This window comes from Natator depressus, chromosome 1 (assembly GCF_965152275.1).
Source record: "Natator depressus isolate rNatDep1 chromosome 1, rNatDep2.hap1, whole genome shotgun sequence".
Taxonomy (NCBI): domain Eukaryota; kingdom Metazoa; phylum Chordata; order Testudines; family Cheloniidae; genus Natator; species Natator depressus.
Window position 1 is genome coordinate 201051685 of NC_134234.1, and position 13594 is coordinate 201065278.

At 46.6% G+C, this 13594-nt stretch overlaps 1 protein-coding gene and 1 long non-coding RNA gene across 2 annotated transcripts in view; both read right to left on the reverse strand.

Annotated features, from left to right (window-relative positions):
- IGSF11 (immunoglobulin superfamily member 11) overlaps positions 1 to 2195 on the reverse strand; it is a 149070-nt gene extending 146875 nt beyond the window's left edge. The window contains exon 1 of the mRNA XM_074947430.1: positions 2047 to 2195. Within this exon, the coding sequence (XP_074803531.1) occupies positions 2047 to 2146 (100 nt within the window). The 5' untranslated portion in view covers positions 2147 to 2195. The remainder of the gene's footprint in view (positions 1 to 2046) is intronic.
- Positions 2196 to 10606: 8411 nt separating this feature from the next.
- On the reverse strand, positions 10607 to 13255 carry LOC141984408 (uncharacterized). The gene is made up of 3 exons (XR_012638730.1): positions 13240 to 13255; positions 11231 to 11286; positions 10607 to 10697 (listed from the first exon to the last, which is right to left on the reverse strand). It is a non-coding gene; the product is annotated as an uncharacterized LOC141984408 (long non-coding RNA).
- Between the last annotated feature and the right edge of the window lie 339 nt (positions 13256 to 13594).

The following is a 13594-nucleotide window of genomic DNA, read 5'->3' on the forward strand; positions in this document are numbered from 1 at the left end:
ATGGGATTAGCTTGATTTTTGGTTTATTGTGAAAACCGGGGTGCTTATTTACCACGTGTGGCTTGAATGTGGGCCAATCTCCCTGTTCTGTAAATAAAATCTTTTATTTAAAGGTAAATTTGTTATGTGTCAAGTAGTATCTATCAACATTGTACAGTAAAATGAAAGCCCCAGAATAAATATTGGTTAGATCCTTTACCATGTAAAGAGATAGTGAAGTGCAACTCAAATTTGTCCCCAAAATTAGAGTTTGTAATAAACTTATACAAAAATCTCACATTAATAGAAATGTTTTCATTATTCCCCCTCCCCAGTAATTTGGGGGACGGGAGGAAAGGTTCTATTTAAACAATCATGCTGTTGTATTGTTTGTAGCCCAAACACTGCAGCATTGAGAAACTAATCCCTGAAGTTGTTTTCACTTTCATCATTATCCAAGCTAAGAAAAATTGAAAAAGTAAACAAACAACATGAATAGTACTTCCTATTTCAGGGGTAATCAATTATTTTTCATCAAGGTCCAAATTTCTTCAAAGAATAGTCAATGTCCAGACTCCAGAGAAAATACAAAAATAATAATGATAATAATAAGTAAATAAAAAGATTTCAGAGTCCCTTCAAAAGCATATGATGGTCCAGATTTGTCCTGCAGTCTATTGACTATCCCTGCCCTATTTAATCTAAAACGTTTTTAGTAAAATGGGTAAGAAATTATATTGTAAACAAACTCTCTTTTTTAAGCTGACAGGAAAAAATGTTCGATACAACCTAATTTAGGCTCCTGAATCACTTTTGAAAATTGGACTTTGGGATTTAAGTCACTTCAGCAGGTTTGAAAACTATACCCAGTATCCGAGAGGAACTATACCTTAACAGGTCCTAAACTATGGAGAGGGAAAGGACCATTGCTTATCAGAGACAATTCAGGCTCTCCAGTCTGCCTGCTGCTGAAAAGAGGGCATAACTAACTGATCAAGGGCTGCGCGTGGAAATTTCTGTTCTTGACAGACTCTTATATTGTTCCCATCACCTTGGTATCTGAGCACTTTCCAGTGGTGCACTAAGTGATGTAACTTAACATTTTGTGTGTAGTTTGAGCTCTCTCTCCCCCTACTCTAGAGGAGAGCTGTGAATGCAAAGTAGATAGCATTTCGTTTTGGTAGGGGTATGGGTTGGAGTTGTCTTGTTAACTGTACATGCTGCTCTGTGTTTATGTGAGAGAAGGCAGGTGGAGAAATGCACCTGCAGCTGAAGGTATTGGTGAGGGTTGTGATGATCCTTAGTCTCGTGTGGGAGTTCCTACCACGGTCTTGGACCAACCCCCTGAGAAAGCTCTTTCTCCCTCACAGACAAGCTTTACCCTGCTGGTAGAAAGTTGCCTGGGGAGAAAAGTTGTAAATCACGATCTTCATCCTGGAGCTTTAAGCAATCTTTGAGCTAGGCTGGGGCCAGGCCATGGAGCATGAAGCGAAATACTTTAAAGCAAGTTCAAGAGCCCAACAGAAAACGCTCCTGGGAACACAGCAGAGAGAGAGGAAACGGACCACACTCCTCTCCATGTCTGGTTGCAATATAATAACTCCATCAGACCCACCTGCGTTACAGACGACCACAGGAGCAATCGCACACTTCCCGTTCCCTATAAATAAGCCAAGGCTGGGCAGCTGACTGGGCACAAATCAGAACGTCTCCGTCCCTCTGACAAGGGGCCTCCCCTTCCCCTGGCGGAACAGCCCGGGGCTCGGGAAGCCCGGGTGGGGAGGGCGGCGGATCAGCCCCTCGCTGGGACTTCCAGCCAACTTGCTTAGCTCAGCCCTGCAGTGGGGAAGCGGACAGCGCCTGGGTGCCCAGCCGGCGCGCTGCCCCGTGCCCTGCTCAGCGATGCCACCCTCCCGAGCCCAGCACCCTGCGCCTAGTGGGCGACCGCTTCCCCCTCGCCCGGCCCGGGCCCCGAGAAAGTTGGGAGTTCAAGTCCCGCCCGGGCTCGGAGTGAAGTCGGAGGGCCGGTGCCCCCGCGCCGCCCTCCCCGCCCAGGGCGGCACTCACCTCGCAGAGCCAGGAGCGCAGCCAAGGGGCCGACCCACAGCCCCCAGCCGCCGGAGCCCCTCGGAGTCATGCCGGGCAGGGAGACGGGCTCAGCCGGCATCTCGCGCCCCCTCCCCGAGCAGCGGCGGCTCCGCGCCCGGCTGCCAGCCCCCCAAGTCCAGCCGAAGCCCCCGGGGGGCGCAGGCGGCGGCTGCCCCGGCCCCAGGTGCGCTCAGCCGCCCGGAGCTCCCAGCCTGGGCTGCTCCCGCTGCCGCCGCTGTCCCGGGACCGCCCGCCTGCACCGCCCGCTCCCCGGGAGGCTCTGGAGCCCCGGCAGCCCGGGGACGCCGCCAGGCTCCGAACCGGCCCGAGAGCGCAGCCTGGCGGCCCCGCCGAGCTGCAGCAGCCCGCCACCGGGATGCCACCCAGCCCCGCACCGCAGGTACCCCGGGCTCCGCTCCGCCCGAGCGCCTGCCTCACACCGCCGGGGGCTCTGCTGCTGCTCGGCCGGGGCCCCGAGCTGTCGCCCCAGAAGCCGGAGAACCGCACAAACCGAAAGCGCAATAAAACTGCAGGGCGCATCCCCCCCCTCCCCTCCCCCAAGAGGCGGGCTTCTTTAGAGCTGCACGCTGCTCTATCCCCCTCATCCCGCCACCCCACCCGCTGCCCAGCACAGCTGGCTCCTAGAAAGCCAAAGGCTGCTTTTCCCTAGCCCGAAAACACCGGCTGCCCAAACTTCGGCCGTGCACTTGCCAGAAGCCCAAAGGGCCGCTCTGAGCCTGCAGGTTTCAGCCCTGCTCCGGCTGCACCACCTCAAGCTGGTCTAAGATAGGGTGGCCCCTGGAGACAGCACCCTCCAGTGACTTAGCAATGTGCCAGCTTTATGCCACTGAAATCCGGGCACTCCAGAGACAACTGTGCCATGCCTTGTTGCCAGCCCAGTGCCCAGCCAAGGTCCCTCCCTGCAGGTGATACTCCATCTTCCTCCCAGTCATCGCCCTGCCTGGCTCGGTTCAAGAGGGAGCATCACGCCCATAACATCAGAAGGCACATGCCCACATCTTGTTTTCGTGCATAGAGACCAGGCATTCCAACGTGTGATGCTCCATATTGGTCCAAGCTAAGATGCAACTCCTCACAAACCAGTCCTGCCTTGTCCCTCCTTGCAATACTCAATTTTTTTAATCCCAGCAGGCATATGGCCTCCTGTGGAACAACAGGGCCCAGCTTGTGATGTGCCAGCCCGACCTGAGCAGAGGCTGTGGCTTGTGGCGATGACACTCTTAGCTAGCCCCTGTGCTATTTCCCTCTTAGAGTCTGTGCAGTTCTGGAAGGAAGACTGCATTGTGGGACTTATTGCCTCTATGGCTTGCACCTCTGTATTAGTGGCTTGGGTAGGCTACACTGGACTTGTCTGGACCAGTAGTCTCTGCACTACCCAACTTCAAGTGGCATCAATGCCATGGGCCTAATTTTCCGAGGTATTGTGCACAAACAATTCCAAGTCAAGTCAATGGGAGATAGAGGTGTCGCGGACCTCAGATAATCAACCAAGATATTACTGAAAATAAAGTGAATTGGATTGCTGAGCCAGCAATGCTGTGTAACCTGAGAAACACCAAAAAACATCCAGCAGGGTAGAGATGCCACGGCCCTGGGCAGGGGAGACTGACACTGCTCTTATTCATGAAGCTGGCACCTAGGTATTACAGGGATGCGGCCATTAGAAATGGATAGACAAACTGAGCAAAGAGAAACAGTTTCTGTTACTTGATGGTGGTGCTGAAGTGTCCTTTTCCTCTGCTGAGAGCTGAGACCTGGGAGCTACCTTAGCCTCTTGACAAGTAAGTGTTTGATTAAAACCAGTCTCACTGCATTTAGCACATGGCAATTTCACTTGTGCCATGTCATCTGCTTGCCGAGAGGTAGACCACTAGAATCAGTCCAATCAATGAGCAGGTCCCTATGCAGTGGCTGATTGGCTTCATTTCCTGCAGAGTACCCATAAGCATGACTGTAATCAGGATCCTAGTGGGCAGCAGGCAGCACTTCCCCCAATTCCTCCTGGTCAGGTGGGTAGGCGCTGTGCCTATCAGTTAATCGCCTTCTAGCATCTGACCCCCACAACGTATCATGTCATACCAACAAAGGCAAAGGTGGCTTTAATTAGTTATTTCAGTGGTTGGCAAAATCAATCAATCTGTGGCTATGCAGAAAGGTGGAATGACAGCCACAGGGAACAAATGGCTAGATATTTAGAAATAACCCTCATTCCACAACACACCACCACCTCCAAAGCAGTTTTCAAATTGCTCAGGAAGGACTTTAGAGGCATCCCCTTGTTCTTGGAACTCTAGTGGATTACTGGGAATGAAATTTAGTCTTCCCCAATACTTAGTATGCTCCAGCTCCTTGTTTGAAGATGACAAAGCACCAAAAAAGTCAATACATCGCAACTAGATCCCTGGGAGCAAGTGACTGTGAGGTATGTATTTACTGCTCCCTTGGGTCCATTTGCACATCAGGGAGTGCCTGTGACTCCCCACTGACACTGGTGGAACAGCACACTCCTGTGAGTGGAGGAGAGTTACGCATACAAATTCTCCAGGCATCAGCAGCTGACTACTGCAAGTCTTCCTGTCAGGTACTGCATGAATTTAGTGGCTAATATCTTTGCCAAACATAGCATGTAAGATCTTGGCAAAGACATTAGGCAAAAGAATCCACAATTATTAGCTGCTTTATCCTTTTAAAGAATTACTGTGAGTAAGGTAGTTCTCATATATCAGGGAATTATACTTTTCTGGGACAGTTCAGTGAAGAACCTTTCCAGAATAGGTGCTATGTATTCTTCAAATGGTTTATAAAAATTAGGTGGGAAGCCACCAGTTCCAGGAACTCTATTAGATGCCAAGTCATGAATTGCTTCTTCTGCTCCTGAACTGTTATTGGGTTATCCATTACTATCCGCCAATTTATTAAAGGTGCCATTGCTCAATAATTCAACAAAATCAGCTTTCTTCTGGCTTATAAAGATAATGATAAAATTTACTGAATTGATCATTAATAACTTCAAAGTCTACTGAAACTTGGTTCTCTCAGTGTTATTGAGGAAATGGAGTTGGCAGCTTGCTCTGTTTTAATTCTGTTTGGGAAGAAATGTGACAGAACATCAAAAACACATCCACTTAATCATCTTTACAATTTTTCCAAGAGAAAAAAAAACTTGAACAGCTTTTTCTGAACACTAACATCTATACAAGATAGCTTGAGCTAACCACAGCAAATGCTGGAGATGCCACTACCCATCAATTATGAATCTGTCCCATATACTTTTTTTCCTTGCCAAGATTTACAAAAATATTGGAGCAACATATTCAAAGGTCTTTCTATAACTCTTAATACAAAGATCTGTCCCTCTCCAAGAGTCCATAATACTGGAATTACAGAATTATGTTTTCCAGCAAACACCAACCAATGGTGGCAACAACATGTCTTAACCCAGACTGCTCAGAGAATGGAAATCTAATTTATTCATAACAGCTGGAAGAATTTAATACACATAGCTCTGATTGATAAAATACATTACTGACAAAATGGGGAAAGGCACTAACATTTATCATGTAGATGCACAACATAGCATGGCTGTTACATGATGTCATAATATTTTTTAAACTGCATTGGCAACAAGTATACACTTGTTTTATGATCATGCACTGGCCCTTTTCTGAGTCAAAATTAAAAACAAAACAAATACATGGACTGAAATAGAAGCTAAAAATGTAAAGCAACGGGCTTATATTTGGATTCTTTTATCTTGATATTGTAATGATCGTATCCATTGAAATATCTTGATTATGTTGGGGGGTGGGGAGTTATTAATTTTGAAAAATATTCCTGGTCTCAAGGCCTATCATATTGGTACCCATTGTGTTAGGTGCTGTATACATGGAGAGAAAGTGACAGTGCATTTAAAAAAAAAGTTTTTAGTTTAGCCTGCTTCCCAGCACCTAATCCAACTGTGCCAGTCCAGTTCATGTGTGACTAGTGTTCAGAATCTCAAACCATCTCTCTGTGCCTTTCTGCCATGTACAACTTGATGTGATGCATATAAACCTAGGTCCACATTCATTCTTGGTGTAACCCCATTAAATGGAGTTACACTAGGAACAAACTAAGCCTTTAATTCTAGGAATTCATTTAAAAAAACAAGGGCCTTTAATCCTAAATTAAGTCTTAGCTAAAATATCAGGAGGCACATGTTCCTCTTAAAACTGGGGGCCAAATGTTCAAACCTGCCCCTAAATTGTGCATTCAGATTTAGCTCTGGGTGTAAGAAACTGCTCTGAGTCTCACGGGTCTTTCCACACACTCTGGCATTAGTACAATCCATCACATGTATCAAAATAAACAAGGACTGTTAATCCTTAGGTTATAACTGACATCATGGCCAGTTGTTTATTGATACCACAGGCCACATGGGACCTGCCCGAGACGATAAAGTCCACTGAGTTAGTAGCATTTTGGATATTCGAGAACCCAGATCCACTTAGTGACATCAACTTTTGTACCCAGGTACCTCACCTCAGTTAACACTACAATAAAACACAAAGACATAGTGACAGGCAATAGCCTGTTGGCTGTTAATCCATAAAGCAGAATGCCATAGGTTCATATCCATGGTCTTGTGATGGGATATACATATTCCACATAGGATTAGGAGGAAAGGGGATAATTCCTGCAAAGGGAGAAAGGCACAAGACCAGCCTTGCCCTAGAGAACTATATTGTGCTTGCCAAGCATAGAGTTTACTCCTAAATTCATCAAGGCAGATACTTAACTGAAGAGGAAATTATATGGGCTGGTCAGAGAAGGAGGAAGTGTTCGTTTCCTCCTCTACCCAGCCTAGGGAAGACTCCTAGGACTGATTTGGAACGGGGAGACTGAAGGTGCTGAAACAAGAACTCCTTTGCTCTGTGTTTACACCTTTCACTCCAGGAGGAGAGAGAGAGTTGTATCCTCTCTAGTGGGCCAGCCCTCTGATTCAGCTCCACCCGCAACAGGATAAAAGGGGGATTTTCAGAACATGGTAGCTAAGACCTTTTTAAGCCCCAGTATAGGGATGACAAGTTGGATTGTAACACGTTTTCTAGTCACGGTGAATCCTACAGGGAGCCTGGAGCTCCCGTCAGCCAACTAAGGTGTTAAAGCACAACTTCCCCTTTCCATGCTACAGTTTTAAAATGGGTTAGCAAAGAGGCCAGCCCACTTCCTCACCTCTCAAGTGCCCTCTCATGCCCAGATGTAGTGTTGCTGGGGACTTGGCCTCACACCCCTCCAGATGGCCACTTCTTTGGCCTCACAATGACCAGTCCCAGCTAGCATCTTCTCCTGACTCCCTCTCCAGGTCTTCTGTAGCTCTGCTCTTCAGCCAGGTCAAACAACAGTTCATTTCCCTTCCAGGGGAAATGAAGGGCCAACTTAAAGTTCACAAACAATGTCCAAACTTACAATTCTCCTGCCCCTCTCAGGCTTGACTGAAATCTCCTGCTTCCTGGCCCCTGCAGAGATTCTCTGGAATTGCTTCTTCCCTAGAAGGATTCCCTCACTGCTTCCCTTCACCAGGGACTCCAGCAGTTTACCTCTGAGGATCTCTCTGCTCTGTATATAGGCCATATCTCAGGGCTCCCACTCTCTGTAGATGAATCAGCCTCACTCCCTTAAGTTTTTCCCAGAAAGGAACTCCCCTTGTTCCTCTTTCCAGGATCTTCCTTCCTTCCTGCATTCCCAGCTCTGTTCAGGTAGTACCCTCCTTACTGCACCATCACCACCACCGCTGGAGGGGGAGGGGCAATCTTTCTAATTAAGTCCCCTTACATCCAGCTGTGGTCACTGATTAGTCCTTATGTTGCCAGCTCATCAGTGAGGTTGAGGAAAGCGGTTAAGTCATGGGCAAGGCTGAGACCAGCTTGCCTCAAAGGACTGGCAGGTCCATGACATGATTTAAGAATACACCTTTTTTCCTAGTATAGGCAGCTCAGAGCCTCTAGTCTAAAGCAAAGACAGCTTTATCCCTCTCAGAGGATTATGTTGCTGAACTGAGATTGTCAACTAACTCTGTTATTTTGTTTTCCTTTATTTTCACTTCCCATAGCTGCAGTGAACTGCCTTTTTCTCCACTTCACAAAACCTACCGCTAGTGTTGGCAGTCAATAGACCCAGAGTCTGTACCAACCTCTTACTCCTAAGGGTGGCTTCTTCAGGTCAGGTTTGAAAGACAGCTATGGCTGCCACTATCATGCCTCTGCTGATGAACTTAAGATTTCAATCTCCAGAGCAGAGCTGTCAGTCCAGCACCTTTCACTGCCACTAACTTCATTTAGTGCTGCTTAAAAATGCATACACTTAAAAAGCAAAGTTCAGTCATCTGAGTGCAAATGGAAATCTTCCATTTTAAAAATCAGTACTAAAATTTAAGGAAAATCTTGAACTGGTTTTTTTAACTCTTTCTTTTTTTTGAATGTTTCAAGTCTATTCAGGCTCACTGGCCCATTCAGTCCTTGGCCCTTTTAGGGAATAGCAAGTTATGTGTTGTGAACACCTCTCTACTAGGATCTGGATGGAGATGGCCACTTAGACCAAACTGGTTTAATACCAATACTTGTTCAAGACTTAAGCCCTTCTCTCTCAAGCTTTTAGAGCTAAGTCACAACCCCCGTTAAAAATCAGATTTTGAACAAGAAACGTTCACAGACCATGGATGTCTCTATGGTAACGCAATAAGAACATCTTGTTCTATCTAACAGCTTTATCTGCATGTTTGAAAGCACAGTAAGACATATTTTAAACTGGAAAGTTCAGACCAGCCAATTCTACAGCAGTGCTAGAAAATTAATGATATAAGATAAACTCCTAGAAGTGAAAAGACAACAAATGTTTCCAATAGTATGATTATGGGAAATGAGTGGGGTGAACTCAGTGCAGTATCTAGCACAGTGGTTTTCAATCTGTGGTCTGCGGACCCCTGGGAGTCCGCAGACTATGTCTAAGGGGTCCACAAAAGACTGAAAACTGACTGAACAGAATTCAACTATATATACAGACAATAGATTTCCAAAGGGGTCTGCACTTCCATTTGAACATTTTTAAGGGTCCACAATGAAAAACGGTTGAAACCACTGATCTAGCACACAAGTGTCCACACTACAAAATCTACCACTGCAATGGGCATCTTTCCCGTCAGTCTCAGCAGAAAGCTCAAGGGCCAAATGGTCCACAGAGACACAAGTCCTTTCTCATTCTCAGGGATGGTCCTTCCAGAAGAGAATTACAGCACATTGTTGAAATGCCTATAGTGACCCTGGGAGACCTGGTGTACCCCTTACAGCCATGGCTCATGAAACCTTACATGCAGGGCCATCCCTAGGGGGGTGCAGGGCCTGGGGCAGAAGTGATGGATTCGCACAGGCCCGTGGCCCAGAGTGGGGGGCATGAGCGGAAGTGATGGATTCATCTCTTCTGGGGCTGACCATGCCGGCCAATTGCACCGGCCCACAGGGCCCAGCAAAGCACGAAGCCTGGAGCAGTTGCCCCGATTTGCCCTACCTAAGGGACGGCTCTGCTTACACAGGAAACCTGGATAGCAGTATGGGGCAGTTCAACAACAGACTGCGTAGGAGCCAGGTGACTGTGCAACATGCCTTTGCCAGATTAAAGGTGCGCTGGCCATGCCTTTATGGCAGGTTAGACCTCAATGAGGATAATATTCCCATGGTCATAGCCACATGTTTTACGTTGCATAATATCTGTGAAGCTACAGGTGAAAAGTTTGCTCAGGGGTGGAGTGCTGAGGCAGACCGCCTGACTGCTGATTTTGAGCAGCCAGATACCAGGGCTATCAGAGGGGCCGAGAGTGGGGCAATTTGAATCAGGGAGGCTTTGAGGCAACACTTGGAAAATGAGAACCAGTAGTGTATATCTGTGATTGGTGCTGCAAGGTTACATCCCACATTTTATCACTGCTTCCTAGGAAAACTACATGTGGCCTTACATTCAAGTAAGCAAATGATTAAATGGCCTGTGTATTTATTGGTAGTGTCCGCAACCTCAATTTATAGGATACAAATAAAGATGTTTAAACTTTGCTTCTATTGCACAAGAACCACCACACACACACACACACACACACAAAGATGCTTGGTGGGAAAGGAGGTACCAAGGAAGGGCAGATTTTCAGAGCTGTGTGTAGGTCCAGCTATCATTTTGAATGTTGTCTGAGGGGGAGTAGTGAAGGGGAAACTGAGAAGTCCCGGAAAGCTGAAAGGACTGTGCGGGCGGAGTTTGTGGGGCTGGGGCATGGAAGAGAGTTTTGAATGTGCTGAAAGGGAGGGAAGGCATGCATCTACTCAGTCTGCAGCATTATGAAGGACTTCAGCATCTGAGTTTGTTCCATCATGACTTTAATCATCTGCATAATCCTTAACAAATTCCTGATTTTCTTTTCTTCACTGTCTTTCAGCTTCCCTCCACTCCCTATGTCCCCTTTTCTCTGAATTGGAGAACTGCAGTACCTCCTGGAATATGTCTTCTTTGCTCTGTCTTGGACATTTTCTTATCTGGGGAGATGCTTTGCCAGTGGGGATGGGAGTGGGAGTTAACCCTCAAGGCCACATCTGCAGAAGCACAAGAAACAATGCACAGAAGCATGATTGTTAAGTTCACACACAGCATTGAAACATTTCAGTAAAATACACCTCTGATAAAAACAATCATAGAATATCAGGGTTAGAAGGAACCCCAGGAGGTCATCTAGTCCAACCCCTTGCTCAAAGCAAGACCAATCCCTAATTTTTGGCCCAGATCCCTAAATGGCCCCCTCAAGGATTGAACTCACAACCCTGGGTTTAGCAGGCCAATGCTCAAACCACTGAGCTATCCCTCCCCCCAATCACTTTCTCACTGACTCTTGGCAAACACACAACTCAGAAAACACCCAAAGCATGGTGAATATTGGTTGGGGAGCCGGGTGCTGTACGTGGGGAAAAGAGCACTCGGTGCAGCAAACTAGGGAAAAATTCTAAATTCTCCCACACTTTTCCACAGGTGGGGGGTCATTGTAGCAGATCTCACTCTTGAGGATAAGCAGGGAAGCGAGGGTACATTACTACATGCTTGTGGCTTTCGCCCTGGTCCCTATGCTGCTCACCTGTGTGCCGCTTTGGTCCCTGCACAAGTGATTGCCCAATGGTGTGGGAAAGTTTCCTACAATGGGGGAAGAAACAAAGCAGCTTCAGCAGAGGATTGCCGAGAACCTCCAGGAAAGTTTCCTAGAGATCTCTCTGGAGGATTCCCATGAGATCTCAGCGTGCATCAACACCCTGTTCCACTGTACAGATTAGCTGCACGGGGAAATGTCCAGCACACAGAAATGCAGCCAGCCTTCTACATTTCTATACCCTGAACCCACCTGTCAAAAGTCAGATTCAGGACTCACATAATTTGTCAGACCACTCTGTTTATTAGCAAAGCGCTTTGCTAATGTACCCAGATGTGAGCCCCTCTCTGAGGCCCAAGGTAACTTATTTATACAGCTAAGCCAAAGCCAATTTAACATAAGAGACAGAAGAAAGCAGAAACTGACAAATATACATACATATCTTATTTGCATACTAACGTTTACCAATCTCCTAGCTCAGTAGGAGCTCTAAGTTAATTAGTTTGAGGACCCATTGTCTCACACTCCTTAATGTTTCTCTTCCTGACAACTATATTTCAACAAACCCTTCAAGTAGCATTTCTTTAATGAATTATAATTTCAATATAATTCATTCTACTTTCACAATCCCTCCTTTTGGTCAAGCTACGCAATGACCAACAATGACTGGGTTCCACATATCAAGAGTTCTTTATCTCTTTGTTCATCAGTGATATTTAAAATCATCAAATTAGCACTCTGGTTTGGGGCAGCTATCTGTGTAGCATGCCTGACACAATTTTGGATACAACAGGAAAGTAACTGAAACCATACAAAAATTATTAGGATTCCAAACAGGAGAGTTAGGGCTCCCTGAAACAACCAGTGTCCTATGCCAGAGAAATTGAAAAGGTTACTTAGCCACTTCCATAAAGAACTTGGCTCTTCGTGGAGAAGATATGCGATTTGTTCTAAGTGGCTAGCACGATCTATTACCTCATTGGTGTTGTCTGATATATAAACACAGCAGTCTTTTCCAATGAGAGCACAAGTCCCTCCTTTTGCCGCCAGCACTATGTCCAATGCCTAACGGTTTTGGAGGGCCATCTGTCGGATTGCCCTTGTTTCTTTGGCCAGGGCTCTTAAACTTTCTCCGGTTTCATTTGCCATTATTTCAACTACTGCTTGTAACCTTAGGAGCCTTTTTGCATGGTGTATTACTCCCCCAATGGTATTAAGGAACTGCCAATGGCCTCTTCCCAGGTTAAGGGGCTTATGTTATTTACATACCATTGGGCATCTGTTAAGCCCCTTCTTTTTCGCCTGAAATTGCGGAGGCGTTCTCGAGGGAAGGTTCCTAGCACTCGGAATTGTGGGAAGAGTCGGGCGGGATAACAGATTCCTGACCAATTAGCTGGTAGTGTGGTATAAGCTCTGGTCCCACACACCCAGTGATGGCCTATTAAGGCCGGGAAGGGTCGGTCGCACCCATCTGTCATATAGGTGTTTGCAAAGGAGGAGTAGTATCCCCCAAAGGGTACAGGGTAATTCTCCTTACGAGGAGTGGTGTTATTTGCATAACATTGAAAGATTGTATTGTTTTCACTAATGTTACTGTAGGGGGAACATGAGATTGATCTCTCTGTTTGATCCCAGGTTGAGAAAAAATTCATATCTCCATACCCGACCCGCCACTTTTTAGTTTTGTTTGAATAATCCCATACACCATTGGCCACAATATGCTGAAGGCAACGGCTTTTCCCCAGATCCAGCCCTGTCCCATTACACACCCAACACCAATGACCTTTTCCCTCCACCACACTTATCCATTTAGATGCATTTATTCCCACCACTTCCCAAGTGTCATTGCTGTTCCATATTTTGTTAAATGGACGAGGCCCTCCAGTGAGGTCTGGGGACTTGAGTGGGATAGCCAGGACAGGAACACTGGTTTGAGAGTGGGCTGGGATGTGGCTGCAGACCCAGCAATTAGAAATATTAAGGGTCTGAGCTATCCACACCTGCTGCTGGATAAAAGAATTGTCATCGTGGTCTCCTCAGACCGTAAGATACCAGCAGCCGAGGAACAGGCAGAGGCGCGTGTTGAAGGCAAGGCTCTTCTGGTTCTGAGAACCTCAACTGAGGGAACCGCAGTCACGGTTTTACTCTCACCAGACAGTAGGCGCTAGGCTCGCCACTGTTTTGGTTTTTTTGTTCATCGTCTGCTTGTGGCAACCCTTACGAGAGCGTAGATTGTAAGGTATTGCAGACTGTTCCTCTATGTCTTCTTCTGGAGTCAAAATTGACTCTGCGTTGTCCTGAGGTGACGATTGGTTCTCTGGGGATGGTGCCTTCTTACACTGTGAAGCATGTATC